The following is a 21,808-nucleotide window of genomic DNA, read 5'->3' on the forward strand; positions in this document are numbered from 1 at the left end:
AATTATTTAGTGAAATTACTGGAGTTTTTGGTTATTCAAGCATTCATGCAACTCAATCTGAGCTTGAGTAACAGACATGAGGCACCGACTAGACACCACCTCCTCAGCTCCCCCTGCTGGAAAAGAAGAGTAATTGTTTACCTGAACACCGACTAGTGATCCCTTTCCCAATCCCCTGCTGGCGAAAAAGAGTGATTGTTTAACTGGGCAGCATATAATGGCCGTCTCTGGGGCGCTGACAGACAACCAAATTTCAAGGCCAGGAGTGTGATTCTCCCTATTGCAAGTTTGTTTACCATTAAAATGACTTTATATACTGTTATATTAAGGTCAAAAACATGCATTGGGTGCCTTTAAGTGCCTTACTGAGTGTCTTGTCTTACGGTTAACACCTCCCCTCGCCCCCCAACATTGCTAAGAAACGGGACACCCTCTCATATAGTTCTCTACTCTTTGGCCAATGTGTGGGTGAAGGACAAAAAAACATGCCATCTAATGCTGATGCTGATTCTTTTATATAAGCCAGTTTCAGATTTTTTAAAGAGTACATTTTATTTGTACCAAAATACAGTACAGAATAATGAATTTGTATTTACATAGTAAATATGAATTAAATTGAAACCACCATTTAATTGTTTAACCTAAGTAAGCGAGAACAGACATACAAAAAGAAACATGGATTTACCATTGAATACTCCATTTCACATCCCACAGAAAGAGTTATTAAAACAATTATTAAACAATAGCTAACCTGCAATCAAAATGAATTAGTGTAGAACGGAGGACAGTGTGATTAAGAACCAACATGAAACTGGTGCTAAAAGTATAAAATGCTATCAGTGGCCAGCACTGAGAACCAGTAGCATGTTAAAGGCACATAACCACTTAAGACATGAGGCTTAACACACCACCCTGTGGACCCCGCTGTGTTCTATTGAGCTACTATCACATGCACGCTGAGAGGATGGTACAAACTTCAGTCATAAGAGGATATTTAAAATGTGTTGTATTGAAATGTAATATTAACAGAGGTGCACAACTGTAAACTGATGTTTACATCTTGACAAAATGACAGAGTACTTCACTGACTGGTCTAGTTCACTACTTGGTCTAGTTACATAATAGATTCAATTTAAACCCAAGGCAGGGGTTAACAGAGGACTGTGGTTTAAGACCCACAAAATGAGTATGCTCTGGAATAAGGGACAGTCGTGTGTTTTCATTGTTTGTTTTTTCATACGTTTTTTGAAAGAGAAATATGCTGTCTTACAAAAAAAAAACAGTATCTAGCACCTCTGAGTCATCGTCCTTGAGGAGAGACAGACATGTGCCTGTGGAGTCCCTGATTTCCAGGAAGAGTTTAGCACCAGTGGGAGATGCAGGCAGGCCCTCCCTGCTACCATATGTGAGGTTGTGTTTTTTAGCAAACCACCTGATGAGTTTAGAGGGAACCACTTCAGAAGTACAACAAAGGCAAACACTGAAATTACAAATAAATGTTCACGCATCCACATATGACTGCATGCTTCACTTGGATTAAATGCTTCAATGGATTCCTGAGAAGAAGACGATTAAGCTTCGAAGTCCATTGGAACTTTGTGTAAATATTTGTAAAATGTCAAATGTAGCTAAATGGAAATGCTCTACTTATTAGAAAACCTTATTCATTAATCCAAAACTCATGAAACTGAACAAAATGACATGGCTAGAAACAGGAGATAAGAGTGGAGTCGTCCCCCCCCCCCCCAACACACACACAGTAACTCAGGGGAGGTGTGAGCATAGCAGGCACAGATATAATCACTGGCACCAGTGGCTCCGGATCACACTAGCAGCAGAGTCGCCCTAACGCCCACTGCAGCCAAAGAAGTCCTGTCCAACAAGGCGGGGGTACCCCTCCAGCACCCTGCGGTCCACAGGGTCCACCTTCCAGTAGTGTCGTCTGCTGATGAACACGCCATATCCTGCAGAGGCAAATAAGAACACCACACATACTAGTTAAAGGTGCTCTAAGCGATGTTACGCGGTTTCTAAGCTAAAACATTTTTTTGTCACATACAGCAAACACCACCTCACCATCCGCTAGATGCCTCTGTCCAGAATACACTGTAAAAAAATGTGGTTTCTGTGGACAACCCAGGCTCCAAAAACAGCAACAAAAACAACCTGGTCCAACCCGGACCATAAAAACATAACAAATTGTTCAAGCCAATCACCGACGAGATGCACGTTTAGGAGAATTTCAATTGCACGGGAGGGAGAGGGAGGGAGTAGCGAGCTAGCACTCTGTTTTGCTTGAACGTCAACAGAAGTGACGTTACTCAACATCATTTAGAGCGCCTAAAGGTGCCATGTGTAAGAATTGAGGTAAAAATATCCAAAAAATGAGCTACACGCATCACAGCCCGACAGGTGTATACTCTTTGGTTCAAGTACGCCCACAAGCCGTGCGAGTTACCTGTGTATTGCAGTTTGGCTGGCGGTTATGTTGCCGGCATACTGCCTCCCATAGCCTAAACTGGTATTATGACACCTGTCGGGCTGTGGCTAGTAATTTAGCATGCTAATTCAGGTTGATATCTCTGCAGCACTATACCTTGTCATTTTTTAATGACATCATCACCCTTATTTCTTCTCATTCTTTTGATGCATGTAGCTAATTTTTTGGATATTTTTACCTCAATTCTTACACATGGCACCTTTAAAGACTCACTCATTAACAGTACATACCCATGCCTACTGAGGACATACAACATTTACACCTACTCCTATTACATACTCATTCAAACTCATTAAAACTTTACAAACATACAATCAAGTACAGAAACATTCTCATTCACAGAAATAATACTGTACATTCACACACATACTCTTTCACACAATCTTTCACACACATCCCACTCATACTCATTTAAACACTCATTCACAGATAGTCTTACTCAGTCATTACACAGTCACACAGTCATTATACACTTTCCTCACATTCTCACTCACACATGTATTAACTCACACACATACTCATTCACAAACATTCTTTTACACATAATACTTAATGTCCTTTCCCTGATTTATACAGTTCAACTACCAGCTTATTATACCTCGTTTGAGGTAAAAGCATTTACATTCTGTATAAAGTATAGAGATACAGGGGTCCGTTTTCCAAAAGCATAGTCGCTAATTACGATGCATCTTCCGTGGGAGCGTCACTGCCAAATGTGAGTCGACCGTATTTGAGTCACACGTAAATGATACAGAAATACGGTGTTGATATTCGGTCGTATTTCCATCACATTTTAATAAGAGCTACCAAATATGCTCTTATTATTTAATTTTCCAAAATTAAAAACGTGATATGTGACAATATGAAGTTTAAGAGTTTTCTGCATGCGCAACTCAAATCTAAGGTAGTTGCTATCATAGTTCGCAACTATGCTTTTGGGAAATGGAACCCAGTATAGTATATATGCATATGTACCATATCGATCCTGGAATGCAGCCTCGATGTCGTCAGGGAGCCCATGCCAGTCGTGGCTGATGCTGCGAGGGTAGGCCGGGTCCACGCGGTTCTGGAGCGGGTCGAAGCGCCAGTAGCTGCCCGAGTGGAAGAAGTATGTGTGGTGCTCAGCCCCCTCCTTCCAGCGCAGGGCCGCCTGGACGGGCGCCACGGTCAGCCCCAGCCTCTGCAGCCAGTCCGGCCCAGTGATCTGCTGCTCCGCATCAAACACCCAGTAGCTGTGATCTACAGCACACGATGGGGGGGGAGACAGGGGGGTCAGACTGTGTACAACACACTCATGTCACTAGTTATGGGGAACTGGGGGGGGGGGGTCATACACCCACATCAGTAGTGGGGGAGTTATATATCCACATCAGTAGTTGTGGGGGAGTCATATATACACACATCAGTGGTTATGTGGGGGGGGGGGGGGGGGGGGCGTGTATGAGTCCCATTAGATCTGAGTGGAATCAATAGTGATCACATAGCTACGACGTTCAGAAATCTCATCTACAGAAAGAACAATGATAACACATGATCGAACTAGTGCTGTGCAGTGCAACAGCACCCTCAAGTGGTGGACTCTGATCACTCCAGACGGCAAATTACTGTACAAGTGTAAAGGATGTATGTGGGTGTGTGTGTGTGTGTGTGTGTGTGTGTGTGTGTGTGTGTGTGTGTGAACATGTCTTTATAACCATTATGTACAGTATGCATCCCTGAGAGTTTCTGTCTGTGTTCTTTATGAGTGTGTGTCTGTATGTGTGACCGTGAGTATGTGTTTGTGTTTATGCACACACACGTAAGTTTTCCTGCTGTCTTGTCTGGTCATGCCCATGGAGTGACACACAGCTGGAGGGGTAAACACAGACACAGATCACTGAGGGCACAGACTCCATGAAACGCGTATTCTAACCCCAACTGCGTATTCTAACCTTGACCCCGTATTCTAACCGTAGCCCTGTAATCTAACCCAAACCCCGTACTCTAACCTTAAAGATGAACTGAACTGAAAGAATCAACATTGATAATGTGGTGATTATGACAATTAAAAATAAATGACACTAAAAAAAATAATTAAAAAAATCAATACGTAGCCTTTTTTAAGCAACACCAAAATTGCATTTGTTAGTATTAGAACCAGTTTCAATGACGTTACTGGCATGGTAGGACTTGAGAAGTTCTATAGGCAACAACTGCAGCATATTATGTATACACGAAAATTAGTAATTTTAATGGCATGGGTTACAAATTTGAGCCTGTGAGGGACAGGCCTGTAGTGTCTTGACTACCACTAGAAGGTTTTCAGGCTCCAGCTCAACCTTCAGTAGGATCATTTGGGTGAAAATGACTGTGTGGGCGCTGCCGGAGCATGGACACTGGAATCTATCTGTTGCAAAGCAGTGGCGAAACGTAGGGAAAATGTTCAAGGAAGCCAAAGTGACGGGGAAAATATGTTTATTATGTTTATTTCAGGGGGTATACATTTTGTACAATGTACAACATAGATACATTTTGTGCGGCACAACATAGGCTACTGTAGACCTAGCCTACAGGTCATGTAGAAAACTGGACTAGGAGCGCTTGAGACAGCAACACGCTGTCTCTCTGTCTCCCTCCATCCCTCACACACACATTGCCTACTGTACATCCTCCACACAACTGCATACTCACTCACCACCACTACATAGGCCTATGCGAAGGCTACGGTGCATATACAAATAAGCTAGCTACATAACACGCATTGTCGCGGCAATGTAGGCTAACGCAGTATAGACTACTGGCACTCGTAACAGCAACTCACACGGGCTCTCTCTCTCCCTCGCTTGAAACTGTTAAAAACTTCGTTACCCCAAGTTGACCCCAGATACACGGAGGATACACGAGTTTGCCGTTTATTTTAGGCTAATGTTAGTGGAGAGTTTGCAGAGTTTTACCTTGTGGATGTTGATATTCACGAGTCTCTTGGATAGCAGCACTGCGAGTTAAACTCCCTCGCATCAACAATCTGCCCTGAGACGGTGAACAACTGGCTTCAGGGTGAGTAGAAAGGGACATTGGATTCTGTATACAGACCCGCTGTGGTTTAGTTACCAGCTAGTAAACGCATTATTATCGATCTGTGATATCGTCGGAGTTATGGTTTATACTCTCTATGGTCGGAGTGCTAGCTTGTGGAGTTTGACATAAGAGTGTTTCCAAGGTGTTTAGCTGCTAGCCCTTTCCTAGGTTGGATCGTATGGTAGCCTATCTAACACTGGACCTCATCTGAGGCTACTTCGAGATATTATTCCAAAGGGGACAGATACTGCACTTAAAACTTTAAACGATTGAACGAACCTTCCCGGACTTTGTAATTGCGACCAGTGACTGCATTGGATGAACAAAGCCTAAGTTGAAACTTAGGCTCCATGGTACATAGACTGCAGGGCTCGCCCTTCTATGAATTGAAAAAGACTACAAGCTGCCCCACCGAGTTTGCGATAAAGTAAGCAAGAAAAGGGTTTTTTAAGTCAGGATATGGCGTTCAGTATGATTCATGCCCAATTAATTTCCCCTGTTAAAGAAATGTTCCCTTTGTTTCACTAGTTTGGGTTCTTTTTTATATGATATTTTGTGATGTAGGCTAGCCTATGATAAATGGCTTATGGCCAATATGTAACTCAGCTAGGCCTAATGTTAGTTTCCTCAGCCATGTCAGCTAGCCTCAGACTCATTATCTGCTATGGCTGCTAGTGCTAGTGCAGAGTAGCTTACCATGCCAGTGACGTAGCCGATTGTTGAAATCTAACATGGCGACGCCCGTGTAGCAACAACACCACTTTCAAGGTACACTTTTATCCCTTTTAATAAATTCAGCCATTTTAATCATTGTACCAATGAGAAGAAATAAAATACATCTGTTATATCACCTTTACTTCAAATTCCAGTTCAGTTCATCTTTAACCCCGTATTCTAACCCTAACCCCGTATTCTAATCTTAACCCCGTATTCTAACCTTAACCCCATACAGAAGTATGTAACCCTAACCCTATGCCCTAACCCCGTATTCTAATCTTAACCCCGTATTCTAACCCTAACCCCGTATTCTAACTTAAACCCTCTATTCTCACCAATTACACTCCACCACATACACACACACACCAACTCGGTCGACCACACACCCGCCCACCAACTACACCTCGCCACACACACACGCACCAACTACACCCCACCACACACACACCAACTACACCTCACCAGACACACACACACACACCAACTACACCCCACCACACACACACACACACACACTCACACACACACACACATACTAGTCAAGTATCGTCGAAGTACACACACACACCAATCTGACCCCACCACACACCAGCCCACCCACCCAGCCAAGTGCTATTACCAGGAGAGATATAAAGCCAGCCACAACATCCCAACCACATGCAGGGCTGAGCACCCATGTGAACTCTGGCTCGATACCGAAACATATTTTAAGTTGCCATAGGATCTCACTGAATCCTGCTTGGTGGGGTCAGATTGGGGTGTGTGTGTGTGGTGGAGTGTAGTTGGTGTGTGAGTGTGCGAGTTTTCACATATCTCTCCATTTTTTGAGGTCACTGAGTGCTGTCGGTAAGAGAAGAAAAAAACGAAAACAATCAGTGTACCTGGACATGGGCCTAGAGTGTAGCGCTGTAGCTGCCTGGTTGCGTTAGCTGCTGGCTGTAGCAACTCAAGCTAGATATTAATATATAAACGATGTTTTCATTTTTTTCATACCGACAGTACTCTATGTTCAATCTATGTGAACCCTCGCTTTCTCCTTTAAAGCAGTTTCCATCTAAACAACCACCCAGCACCACCCTCAGAATCCCGTTCTGCCCCCACCCATCCACATGGCAACCAGTAACCTACCCTGGAAAAACCACATGTTGCCAGATTTGTAACCTACCCTGGAAAAACCATATGTTGCCAGATTTGTCTTCGAAGGCAGCGTCGATGCGCTGGGGAATTCCCCTCCAGTGCCTGGAGGCCAGGGCGGGGTAGCCCTCCTGCAGCCGGCCCTCTCGGATGCGCCAGGTGTAGCTGTCCTTAAAGAAGAAGAGCTCCCCACGGATCACTGACACCGCATCAAAGTCAGTGTGGCACGCATCCGGCTGTCGCCACGGAAACAAGAGAAAGGGAATTTACAGAGAAATAGGTAGACGTGTGAGAAGAATAAGGGAGAGATCAGCTAGTGAACTTGGAGAAAGAGAGACACAAAGAGAGAGAGAGAGAGAGAGAGTTGCCTCTAACTTTTACATCAATACACTATTTAAACAAATACAACATTGCATTTTTGAGAGAGAAAGCAGTGAATGGAATAACGCCAAATGAAGATATGCATGAAATTTGAGATGCGTAAATTTACATCCACTTTCATTCATTTAGCAGACACTTTTATCCACAGCAACTTACACAGTGCAGAAGTTTAAATACTAGTCAAAGTATCGTCGAAGCATTTTAATTTTGGTCAAGACCGATTTATAGGTTTGAGTTGAAGTTCATCATAATTTCAATATTATTTGACCTGTTCATTTTTATTACTGCATATCAGATTTGGAATTGCATAACTTTAGGGACAAGGCCATTTGACCTTCATTATTACAAAAAATAAAAATAAAAAATAGGGCAAACAGGCCACATGCCAGGGCACAAAGGCCTTCAAGTAAAATGAGATGATTTATTCCCAAAATGCAGTCTTTGCATCACCATTTCTCGAGGTCACCGAGTACTGTTGGTACGAAAAAAACCTAAAAACAATTGGTTTTACCGAGCTTGAGTTGCTGCAGCCAACACCTAAAGCAGCCAGACAGCTACAGCGCTAAACTCTGGGGGCATGAAGATGAGGGTTCATGGTAAAACTGATTGTTTTCGAGGGGTTTTCTGTATCAATACTACTTGGCAGAGGTGGAAAAGTCTAACTTCATAAAGTAAAAGTCTCACCACATATCTGTGCCAACCATTCACCACCATGCACAACTCTTCAGCCAGGTAGAGCAGCTAATTGGTGACATCACCTTTGTTAAGTGGACAGGTAGAAACAATGAATGGTTGGACTTTTACTTTCTGAAGCTGGACTTTTCCACCTCTGGTATTCTATGATCTCAAGAAACGGAGATCTATGTGAGAAATCACTGGAATTCCCCTTTAAAGGTTATGGCATAAGGCACTCTCCACGTGTCTGGCATCTGATCACTACAAACTTTATTTAGTTCAGAATTTAGTTGAACTTAGACAGTTTCTTCATGTCTAATGAGTAGAGAATGCATCGTTTTGTAACGTTTGGACTCATATTCATGTTCATATTGTACAGGCCTTTTAATAATAATAATAATAATAATAATAATAATAATAATAATAATAAGCTTTATTTGTATAGCACCTTTCATACACAGAATGCAGCTCAAAGTGCTTTACATTTGAAGCATGTAACACAACAATAGTCATTATCAATCACTTTTTTTCATTGCTGGGGCCGTTTATGATCAGTCTGACAATGACATTTTGACTATTAAGAAGCAAAAGGGGAACGTTTAGATGATGACCCCAGACCATTAGCTGCAGCTACTCCAGTTCGGTAGCACCAATTTTGGTCGTTATTTGTCCTATCGGCAGTACTCGGCAACATGTAGCGATCAAGATCCATGTAGAAATAGGCCGGATTGCTCCTTTAATGCCAAAAAGAAAATGTATCTATCTGAATTTGTCGCTTGGCAGATGTTGACTACCAAGAATCGCTGAAGTTCCAGACCAGACCACTACTGAAGGCCAGGATCTGTGGCACAAAGGTCATTATGGCCGTACAACATGCAACTATTACACCCAGAGCAAGGGGCGACAACGACCATTGCCGCTGTGACATTCCTAAATACTACATACTGCTACATACACCTTACCATATGTGGAGTAATCTCATTGGTCTCTGTATTTCCTGGGAGTGGAGGTGGAGGGGGAGGTGGAGGCGGAGCTTCGGGCCGAGGGCCGTACAGGTATTGGATGCCTTGCTTGTCATCGTCGCTGAGCTCCAATGGGTAGGAAAAGCTGTAGAAGGGGGACATGATGGCTCCAGGCTCCAGGGAGTGCTGCAGGCCCAACACATGGCCAAACTCGTGGGCCGCCACCTGCAGGAGGTCTGTGCCTGTAGACAACAGGGATGGGAGGTGACCACTGAGAAACGCAGAATCACATACAGCCCCCATTAACACTCATTCCCATACCACCCACAAGAGCTATGTATATACACAAATCAAAAAGCATTCCCGTACTGATAACATATTAATGTGACATACTGTTATGGTTGGGAACTGAAGGAAAGGAGAGTAAAGAGGAGCAGCTTCTAGGAAGGCCTTAATGTCTCCGCTTAAGGGAATTTTGCTGCTGAGGATGACCTCAAGGTCAAAGGTGCAGTCAGCGATCTTACGCAATTTCAAGCCCATAACATTATTTGTCACATTCAGCAATCATCTCCTCACAACCCGTTAGCTGCCCATTCTGTGAGTACACTGTAAAAAAAAAAAAAGGTCTATAGGCAGCCCAGGCTTCGAAAACCAGAAACAAACAAAGTGGGGACAGCCTGTCCCCCAAACAAAAACAAAAGCCAGTTTCTCTGGGAATACTGAAGGGAGGGGTGAGCTACTTCTCTGTGTGTTTCATTTGATACTGACAACATAATCCACCCATATGCAGATGCCATATCAGCGCTAGTGTTCAGGGGCAGATGCCATATCAGCGCTAGTGTTCAGGGGCAGATTCCATATCAGCGCTAGTTTTCAGGGGCAGATGCCATATCAGCGCTAGTGTTCAGGGGCAGATGCCACCATATCAGTGCTAGTGTTCAGGGGCAGATGTCATATCAGCGCTAGTGTTCAGGGGCAGATGCCATATCAGCGCTAGTGTTCAGGGGCAGATGCCACCATATCAGTGCTAGTGTTCAGGGGCAGATGCCATATCAGCACTAGTGTTCAGGGGCAGATGCCACCATATCAGTGCTATTGTTCAGGGGCAGATGCCATATCAGCACTAGTGTTCAGGGGCAGATGCCACCATATCAGTGCTAGTATTCAGGGGCAGATGCCATATCAGCGCTAGTGTTCAGGGGCAGATGCCATATCAGCACTAGTGTTCAGGGGAAGATGCCATATCAGCGCTAGTGTTCAGGGGCAGATGCCATTTCAGCGCTAGTGTTCAGGGGCAGATGCCATATCAGTGCTAGTGTTCAGGGGCACTGATGACTGATGTCATATCAGCGCTAGTAATCCAGCTAATAGTCTAATAGTCCAGCACCCCTAACAGGCACTTACACTTCCCTTCTTCCCTCCTTTTACCTCCAACTCCTTCTCCTATACTTATACTCCTCCACTTGACTAGTACCTAAACCATCGTCTCCTTCAGTACACTTGACTAGTACCTAAACCAGCGTCTAATTCAGTACACTTGACTAGTACCTAAACCATCATCTCCTTCGGTACACTTGACTAGTACCTAAACCTCTGCACTCGTATTTATTGTTGTAGTAGTTATTGTTACCTAAGGTCTCCTCTACGTTGTAGCTTGAATGTTGTTCCTCATTTTGTTAAGTCACTTTGGAGAAAAGCGTCTGTTAAATGAATAAATGTAAATGTAAATATTGCCGCACTTTCCAACTGGCCCCTATGTTCGTGACTTTTAGGTGTTATGGCCTTGGCAAGGCTCTGCGCACACGGTTGTGCGCGCTCTCCATGCATGCAACATGCACTCTACGCATACTCAATTTTTCTGAAAGTGTTTCAGCAAAAGCAAAGCAAACAGGGGGAAAAACAGACAAAAACATCTTCTGAATGTCGTGGAAAATGTTGGGTGTTGATTCTTGCAACAATATTCAAAGGAGCATAGTGGGGGCATAGTGAGTCTAGTGAGCTGTCTGGAAGATCCAGCAAAGTTCTTTCAGTGCTGTTGCTAAAGGTTAAAATAAATGATCAAGTGCAGGGACAGGCAGAAAGCCCAATGGGCTTATTTGAAACCTCCACCTAATTACTGGCAACATTTTCCATTTAATACTGAACATAATATAATACTGTAATAAAACTTTATGTGAGTTAGGGCTGCACAATTATCGCAATCGCAATCACAATATGAACCAGCGCAATTACCTAATCGCAAAAGCTACAAATAATTGTGCACAGTTCATTTTGTCACATTTCTGACTTTATATGCATTTCATCCTCTTGACTGTGCCACAGAAATTCTGATTGGTGAGCTTCATAGTCGGTCGGGGGTGCTGTGCTTCTTGTGCACCAGGCGTGCTCACCAATCAGGGGTGACACAAAATAAAGAGACATTTGGAATATTGAACTGAATCAATTCATTAACATTCAAAAAACATATCGCAAATCGCAATTGCAATATCTGTCAGAAACATCACAATTAGATATTTTCCCCAAATCGTGCAGCCCTAATGTGAGTGACGTGATAGTGACAAACAAACTGACATCACGATAAAAATGAATGTGCTTGCATCCCTCTTTACTGTGGCCTCAGGCTGCCAGGGTGAGGGGGTGGTCCTGGGACACCACTTCGGCACCATGAGCCCAGTAAGGGTTCACTATGGCTATAATAAGGGTTCACCATGGATACAAACCCCAGATTACAGTAAGGGTTCACTATGGCTATAATAAGGGTTCACCATGGATACAAACCCCAGATTACAGTAAGGGTTCACTATGGATACAAACCCCAGATTACAGTAAGGGGTCACTATGGATACAAACCCCAGATTACAGTAAGGGTTCACTATGGATACAAACCTTAGATTACAGTAAGGGGTCACTATGGATACAAACCCCAGATTACAGTAAGGGGTCACTATGGATACAAACCCCAGGTTAATTTACAGTAAGGGATAACTATGGGTACAAAACCCAGATTACAGTAAGGGCTAACTATGGATACAAAACAGATTATCGCCACACTACATACTGCACACTAACTCAAAACCAAAACGGGTCCCAACAGTGAACGCTGGACACAAGTAGTGCAGTATCTGGAAACGAACAAGGGGCTTTAGGACCCTGTATGTCCTTCTACCCTTCGTGTATCATATTCATGTATCTGCGAGGGCGAAGAAGCGGGCGTCGCTCAGAGGGATTTCCTACCCATCTCATTGCCTACAGTCCAAGACTCATCATAGTCAAAATGGATGTCTCCTGCCCGGTGGGTCCGGGGGAAGAAAGCATGGGCCAGAATCCCGCCAGGACCATCAAAGGGCAGGTTATCGCCATGCCAGTATCTGTAGATGAGATCAGAGGGGGCCATGACAGAGGCCTCATGTAAGACACCTGCCTATGTTCGGGGGTTAGGGTTAGGGTCATACTGTATAAGATCAGGGTCAGGGTTAGTGTTAAGGTCATATACGACACCTGTCTAAGGTCAAGGTCAGCGTTAGGGTCATATAAGATATCTGCCTAAGGTTAGCGTTAGGGTCACATAAGATACCTGCCTAAAGTCTGGGATAGGATTAGGGTCATATAAGAAACCTGTCTATGGCTGAAAAATATGCCCAGAAACATTGGTCACATTGATATCAGGTTAACACATTGTTGACTTATATGTACATTTTCTAAATCATGCATAATTCTGGAGAAATGTTTGAAGATATAGCATAAGTGTAGTCAATGCAAAGTGCATGTCTCAGGCTGGAGCCCAAGCTATATGCCCTCTGAGGATCAGGTTGGCGGTAAGAGGGGGGGGGGGGGGCAGGCATGGCGTCCCTCATACCTGTTGAAGTCGATGACGATGTCTGCCTCTGCACTGTGCACCTCCGAGAAGGTCAGTGGAGTGACCTCACTCCACACTCTCAACGCCTCCTGCAGAACCCGCCGTACCTTGTCCTCGGTCATCTGCCAGGGGAAGCGCATTATCCTGGGGAAGCACACACAGCACACCACTGCAAAGGGAAGCTCTTTCACACACACACACACACGCACACACACACACACACACACACACACACACACACACACACACACACACACACAAAGCACACCACTGCAAAGGGAAGCTCATACACACACACACACATACACACACACACACACACACACACACACTGCACACCACTGCAAAGGGAAGCTCTGTCACACACACACACACACACACACACACAGCACACCACTGCAAAGGGAAGCTCACACTCACACAACACACACACACAACACACACACACAGCACAACATTGCAAAGGGAAGCTCTCTCTCACACACACACACACAGGGATGTATACTCATACAGCACTAACCCTGGGAAACTATCACTGTGGTTTTAGTACCTACAGTATATCTACCAGCTGAGTCACATGATCATGGCTCTAATACACCCACAAAAGACCAAATACAACAGTAAACCAAATACACACACACACACACACACACACACTCACAACCAAACACATACACACACACACAGCAATACACATCTCTCTTACTTGTAAGTGAGGTCAGTCTTTTCCCAGCGGCCTCCAAAGAGGACAAAGCGTTTCTGCCGCTGCCTTCTGCTCTTGAGCGCCCCCTGGCGTGTGGGGTAGTCTGGCACGCCACATCGCGGGCGATTAAAGGATCCTCCCGTCTCATTCCAGTAGGGGGCGCCGCTCCAGACTGGGGACTTGAGCGTGTCCTGAGGATGGGGCTCGTGCCCTCTCTTCTTCAGGCTCGGGGTGCCAGGGCTCTGAGGCCAAGCTGCGGACTGAGAGAGAGATTGGCACAGCGTTACCATGACAGGTCAGTGCTGTATCTTTCATGTTGTACTTCAGGAACCTATCAGTGCTTTTGTCTTCATTCCGCAACCAGAGCTAGCTGATAACAGAGTTATCCTGTTAACTGTGGGCATGTTCAGCCAGAGCAGAGCTGGCTGTTAACGGACTTCTCCTGTTTACTGTGGGCATGTTCAGCCAGAACTGGCTGTTAACAGACTTCTCCTGTCTACTGTAGGCTTGTGCAACCATAGATTTGTATACAGCCTCATACAGAAGCTGTAAAGAGTTTCAATGAGTTTACCACAGGTACCTCAGGTCACGTAAGGCTGTTCTGTTTCAGCACTTCCTGTCACCTAGCACTCACATATGTACATCAAGGAGTGTGTGTACTCACATACTTCAGTACATATAGATTAGTATGCGTAACCACATACTTCAGTACATATAGATTAGTATGTGTAGATTAGTATGTGTACTCACATACTTCAGTACATTTAGATTAGTATGTGTACTCACAGTCTAGTCACATGTACAGTAGATGAGTATGTATACTCAGTCTATATAGAATCAGTCACATATAGATGAGTATGTGTATAAACACAATTCAGTCGCATATAGATGAGTGTGTACTCACAGTCTAGTAACATATAGATGAGTATATATACTCAGTCTAGTCACATATAGATGAGTATGTGTTCTCACAGTCTACTCACATATAGATGAGTATGTGTACTCAGTCTAGTCACATAAAGATGAGTATGTGTTCTCACAGTCTACTCACATATAGATGAGTATGTATACTCAGTCTTGTCACATATAGATGAGTATGTGTTCTCACAGTCTACTCACATATAGATGAGTATGTATACTCAGTCTAGTCACATATAGATGAGTATGTGTTCTCACAGTCTACTCACATATAGATGAGTATGTATACTCAGTCTACTCACATATAGATGAGTATGTATACTCAGTCTACTCACATATAGATGAGTATGTGTTCTCACATTCTCCAGTCACATATTTTTCACATCAAATATCTTGATTGTCCCTCTTGCCAAAGTGGCACCTGTGGACATGCCTGCACAAGCAGAGCAGAAGCCGAGTGCAACATTGTGCACTACTGTACTCACTGCGTCCCGCCCACAAGCTGCCCTCCCATGTAAACATGCCCGTAAAGAGAGTGATAAAGTGCTGTTTTCCACCGCAGAGGCCCAGGGCCGAGTGGAGAGCGAGGGTGAGGGGAGCTACAGTCGAGGGATAATGGGGACAATGGCCAGCAGGAATCCTCCTGGAATGTGCTGGGAGCAGGGGCCGGTGGCTGGCCGCAGCGGAGCGGAGTGGAGTGGAGCCTGTGTTTGCATTACTCCCTGATGAAGTCAGTGGGGAGCTGGGCTTCTACTCTCATTTATGTTGCCTGCCTGCCGGCTACGACAAATAGACATGCACATTCATTAAAACACACACACACACACACACACACACACACCATAACTTACATAAACATGCTGACACAAAGCAAACCCGCATACATGCATGAATATCCCCAGGCACAAGCACACGTATTGTATATGCGCCGAGTGAAAGATACAGTTTCTCAAAATGACTTCAAATCAGATCTCTTTGTCTCCTCTGTGTGAGTCTTGCAGTGGCTTTGTTTTGGTGAGATAGAGGGGGCTTATTGTGGTGCAGACTTGAAGGAACGGTGCTTTCCATACAGTCAGCAACCCCCCCCCCCCCTTCACACACTCACACACACACACACATACACACACACACACACACACACACACACTCACACATACATTCACACACACAGCTGTTTTCAGCTACAGACAAATGGCTACCAGACCATTCCAAAACAATAGAGGACATGTTTGGGCAGACTCGATGGAGCAGGAGGGGAAGCACAGACGCAGGCCTTTATTTGCCTTGTTATATACGACTCTCTGCCTGCTGGATCTGAGCCGCCGCACAGCGTGCTGTTGTGCAACTCCACCTGTGAGGGCGGCAACAGCCAGCAGGGCCAGGATGAACAATGTCAAACGGTGTGATTACGTAGGAACCAATTAAACAGTGAGATTACATAGTAATCAAGGAAACAGTGGGATTACATAGTAACCAAGGAAACGGTGGGATTACATAGTAACCAAGGAAACGGTGGGATTACATAGGAACCAATGAAACAGTGCGTACATAACATAAACAATGTCAACAGTCCTTTTGACAAGAAAAAAGAAGTTTCAAAACATCCTGTTATTAAGAAACTGTCAGTAAGCCACACATTTACATACTGAATGTACACTTGAACACTCAGCAAATGAGTACTAATGAGACGATTTGGAACAATGCCAGTTTTTTGCAGGTACCTTAATTACTATATTAAAATCATCGCATATAGAATGACAAATACACACACCTTTCATTCTAACTCGGAAATGCACTACGCCCGATGTTTATATGACTACCAGACCCAGAACACGGCAATCCATTGAACTACAAAGATGATAAAGTAATGGTGTTCACTTCATCATAATGTAATTTGCTGTTCATCTCCTATCTTTTTGCCGTCCAGCATGGTGCCGTCAAGTGACAGTCACATGTCTGCAAATGGTCAATACTAACTGTCCTGTCATTGGTGTTTGGGTTTTGCGAAACTTTAATCAATACTAACTGTGCTGCAGTTGGCGTTTGGGTTATGTAGGTGTTTGGGTTATGTAGGCGTTTGGGTTATGTAGGCCTTTGGGTTATGTTGGGTTATGTAGGCGTTTGGGTTATGTAGGCCTGTGGGTTATATACGCGTTTGGGTTATGTAGGCGTTTGGGTTATGTTGGGTTATGTAGGCCTTTGGATTATGTAGGCCTTTGGGTTATGTTGGGTTATGTAGGCCTTTGGGTTATGTAGGCCTTTGGGTTATGTAGGCGTTTGGGTTATGTAGGCCTTTTTGCTCATTAGATTCCCTACAGATGCTTTTATTTCTTACTTTATTCATTTACCAAAACCAAAGCTCCAAAAACAAAGCTCTTAATTACATTACATAGGCTAACAATCAAACGCACACTAAATGCACACCTAGTCAGCTTAGTGCTATGCCTCCCCCCATGATCCAGCCCCATCACAGGACATCTGACCATACTGACCTTCTAACATAGTTTACATGCCTGAGAAACATACCCCTTCAGGGCCACTGGGGATAAAGGGAAGGCTCATCATCCAGAGGAGTCATGGCTCTGTGTGTGTGTTTGTGTGTGTGTGAAAGAGAGAGAGAGAGAGAGAGAGAGAGAGAGAGAGAGAGAGAGAGAAAAAGTCAGAAAAAATGTAATCACTGGTGGACCTTTAGGCTGGGATTTGTTCAGGCGTTGTTGTTGGGCGTGTGTGTGTATATGTGTGTGTGTGTGTGTGTGCGTGTGTGTGTGTGTTTGTGTGTGTGTGTGTGTGTGTATGTGTGTGTGTGTGTGTGTGTACAGTATGTGTGTGTGTGTGTGTGTGTGTGTGTGTGTGTGTGTGTGTGTGTGTGTGTACAGTATGTGTGTGTGTGTGGCTGGGCTCTGCATGTTCACGCCTGAATGGGAGCATGAGAAGGATATCCTCCTGTCCTGGCTCTGGAGAGCAGACAGCCTAGCTAGCCCTGGGGACAGCCACTGTGTTGACTCAAGCCGTCATCCTCCACAGCCGCGCCAAAACCAGCAGGTCCCACCGCCGCCTCCCAGACAGGGGAACAGGTGCTGTGCTGGGTGACGGGGACGCGCTTCTCACACTCAGATGTTACATTCACACAACACGGCTGTACTAACATGGTTTGTGAAATGATCATGGATCACCTGATTAACTTGAAAGTGATTAAGTGATCATTTAACCCAGTGGTCACCAAACTACGGCCCTCATTTTGGGTGGCCCCCCAAAACATGTCTGTGGTATATAGCATCTGGCCCGCACCGGAGTACGACATCGTCAAACTATAACCTCCGTAATTTCCCCCATTCATTCTCTATGGCGAGTCATAACAATACACATGTAATACTCTTTTTGTCCACTGGTGGTTGTTTTGGCGCTGTTTCGCGTTTGCCATCGAAAACGGAATGAACCTACCTGCAAACAATGTAAGAGGCCTATGCTGACTGCATCAGTGCTCAAAGTATTCTAAAAGTTTATCAATTAATTGTTAATAACTGACTAACTTCTATTCAAGTCATATTTCTTGGACTTTCTGGGATAATTATTTCTATTTTTATTCACCCTTCAAATGCTCATACAAATTCACAAAGTTCTCATCAGGTGAGTGAAAGTTAAATGGTGGTCATTTCAGATGCACTTCATAAAACTTTCATAGTTTGAGAACTTTAAATTATTTGTAGGATATTGCTTGTTCACAACTTGAGCGGTGTATGCAGACACACATTTTAAATAAAATATACTTTTGGGACTCCCTGCTAATACTTTTGGGAATGCTAAAGTCTTTTTTTATTAGTATTATTTCATTTGAGCTACATTTTACATGGCATGATGGCAATATAAACACAGCTAACAATGGTATTAAATTGCAGTAGCCTATGATTAAATGTAATGGAATATTCAACTAAGGTAGACTGTTGTTGTTCACAGCACTAAGCTATTTATGGTTACTTATATACTCTGAGTCTCTGGCCCTCTCTTAGAGCCAGGCATAGTGAGCTGGCCCTCGGAAGAAAAAGTTTGGGGACCACTGATTTAACCCTTAAAGGTGTACCGTCACACCGGTGTGATGGGAATGTTGGTAAAATGAACGTTCTAAAGAATATCTGGTTTCATTGAATTCAAAATAGAATTTTAGAACCTTCAATTGTTGCGGAACGGAATCTTATGTTGGAAAACTCCACACCTTTAAGGGTTAAATAACCCAAAGTCTCCACTGACCTACAAACTTATAAATATGCCTCATGCACTAACAGATGCCTGTGTCCTGAAAGGACTATACAATACATTTAGTAACTATGTAGCTACCAGACAACACCTAACTTCTGTCACCAAGTAGCATATTCAATACCCCTCTGTGCATATGCTGTACATAACATTGTTATTTAACCAACCAGACAAACGGTACGCATTCGTTTTCTTGTGGGGTAGCCTGTTGTTTTACATTACAGGGGAAACTTGTCACTGTCTTTTTAACGGCAAAGTGTGCTGTCTAGAACACAAGAGACAGCGATTAGCTGAGTTCCTGAAAGTCTTTGTCAGATAACAACTGTAAACACAGCAGTTTAAAAGGAATTATGTCAAATGTATCTTGGCTTTGATGGCATCAGGAAATGGATCAGTGTGATACTCTTCAGGAAATAACAGGATTAGTGAGGTGTTATCTGAAAGTTAGCACATGGTGAGACACTGATAAATTCTTCCGTTTTCACTTACAGCAATCCTCAAATGAACTTACAACATCAACATCAACATCTGGGGCTCAAGTGCACACACACACACACACACACACACACACACACAAATACATGCATGCGCACGCGCGCGCACACACACACACACACACACACACACATACGCAAACACATGCATGCACACAAACACACACACATGCATACATACACAAACACATACATAAACACACACATAAACACACACATGTGCATGCACACACATACACACACTAACAACACACACACAAACCTGCGACAGACTTCTCAAGAGTGGACTCTTCTGCACTGTCTCGAAGCTGTCTCCTTGTTGTTCAGAGCAGTGGGCTGATAAGCTGATGTCACGCTCCCCAGGTATGACTCGCTCATATTCTCGTGGGGGGGGGGGGGGGGGGGTGGCTGTGTACATTGGGCGGGTGGGGGGGGGGGCTGCTGAACTATCTGAGGACATTTGCAAGGCACATGCGAACCACTGATTGACAGATATGATGACCCAACATGTCTATCGCTGGGCCAGTTTCAAGTAAAGGTTCAACAGCCACAGGGTGCATGAGGACTCAAGGAACTCAGAGCAGCTGCCGTCTAACAATGCAATGGCCCTTAAGACAGCTGTCTTGGAGGACTGGTGAGTTGGACAGGTACATAAGGTTTGATATAAGGGCCCTATGCCTATGCTTTAGTGAAGAAGACAACATGTAGCTACGGCTGATTAATACTCAATACTATATGGTCTGAAATCTCAGCAAAAGCTTCCTGTGCGTCTATGAACTGATTATAATTGTCTGTAGTGAAAACACAAAGTTGTCTGTATAGACGTGGCATCCCCATAGGAGACTAGCCCAAACACTTTCCACTTCAAATTAGCCTTAAAACAGTTTCTAGCCAGAGGGGCTGTTTCTAAAAACCGGTCCCATAGCTCATAGTTCGCATGTGCCGGTGCGAATACAAAGCCTACAGTTTCTGGCAAGATGCCATGGACGGCAGAGGCAACCTTCCCCCGAATCTACTGCCGTTTGCTCAACAACAGAGAACAAAGTGACCAATGCTTAGATAAGAAAACGTTTCACACATGGACAAGACACAACACCAATTAGGTCACGATTCAGGTTAGTGACGTTACAAGAGTAGGTGCTCTTTGCGGAATTTCACTTTGTACAATTAAGGCACACTAGCACAATGACCGTCGCCAACAAAGAACTACGGCGGTATTCCAGACAGTCGGAAGTATTAACATCTTGTGCATTTTGGTTATTTCGTCAATGTACTTTGGATGTAAGGAAGCAATCGTTCAACCACTCTCTTCCAAACTGTTTAATACAGCATGTGCATTTTTAATGCTTTAAAAGGAAACACGATAAATCGAAGTGGAATGAAATACAACCCATTGAAGCAATCCCATGTGATCCGTTGACAATTATTTACATATTGTATGAAAACTTGTGAGTTCCGACATGAATTCCAAACGTGAATACAATGTCCAACTCAAACAATGAAATCCATCCTTCCTTTGAAATCCGTGCAACAGTTCCTGTTCACCTGTCTGAAAAAGTAGTTATGCGTTCATTCCGTAATTAAAATGATAAAATATTATGCATTTATTGTTTGTGTTTAGTATTATTGCCTTATTCTTGGGCAGCACTCAACAGCTTGTTGAAACTGCAAGGAAGTCTAGAAGTTTACCCTTTGTTTTAGAACTTTAGAAACTGGTTTGTAAGTACCTTGAAAATGCAAGAACAAGGTAACCAATGTGATTACTTACCTCTGCTGTTTTGCGTTTGTCAAAGTCCCTTCGCTCCACAACTGGCAAACAGTCGAGGCACAAGAGAAAATGAAGGGCGAAAGTGTTCGAGAGAAGCCAAGAGATCCACATTGTGATGAACCCGATCGAACCTGCTGCAGTTTAATTCGCACAGTAAAGCCAACCGTGCGTTATGGAGAGAAATGGCTATCAGCTTTGCGCAGAGACAACGCGTCAGATCAGAGGACTGGAACTTTAATGTGCTATGATTTCTTTGTTCTTTCTTCAAATTACACTCTTATACCCCCACTTCATGGCCAGGGTGACAATATCACCCGCCACCACGTGACGCTTAACCCTTTCCCGCTGCAGACAGCATACTACAGTAGCCTAGAAATTCTCTGCTTTGCCAT

The 21,808-nt window shown here is 43.9% G+C and overlaps 1 protein-coding gene across 1 annotated transcript; it reads right to left on the bottom strand.

Annotated features, from left to right (window-relative positions):
• Positions 1-606: 606 nt before the first annotated feature.
• Positions 607-21,751, bottom strand: mmp11a (matrix metallopeptidase 11a). The gene is made up of 8 exons (XM_076270334.1): positions 21,417-21,751; positions 13,989-14,245; positions 13,283-13,426; positions 12,661-12,794; positions 9,427-9,668; positions 7,440-7,644; positions 3,476-3,739; positions 607-1,964 (listed from the first exon to the last, which is right to left on the bottom strand). The coding sequence occupies exons 1-8, from the start codon at positions 21,525-21,527 to the stop codon at positions 1,846-1,848; spliced, it is 1,476 nt and encodes a 491-aa protein (XP_076126449.1). The 5' UTR covers positions 21,528-21,751; the 3' UTR covers positions 607-1,845.
• Positions 21,752-21,808: the final 57 nt, after the last annotated feature.

This window comes from Alosa pseudoharengus, unplaced genomic scaffold (assembly GCF_046254945.1).
Source record: "Alosa pseudoharengus isolate Yale_2024_CS ecotype anadromous, Long Island Sound unplaced genomic scaffold, YU_APseudo_1.1 YU_APseudo_1.1_scf_6, whole genome shotgun sequence".
Lineage (NCBI taxonomy): Eukaryota > Metazoa > Chordata > Actinopteri > Clupeiformes > Clupeidae > Alosa > Alosa pseudoharengus.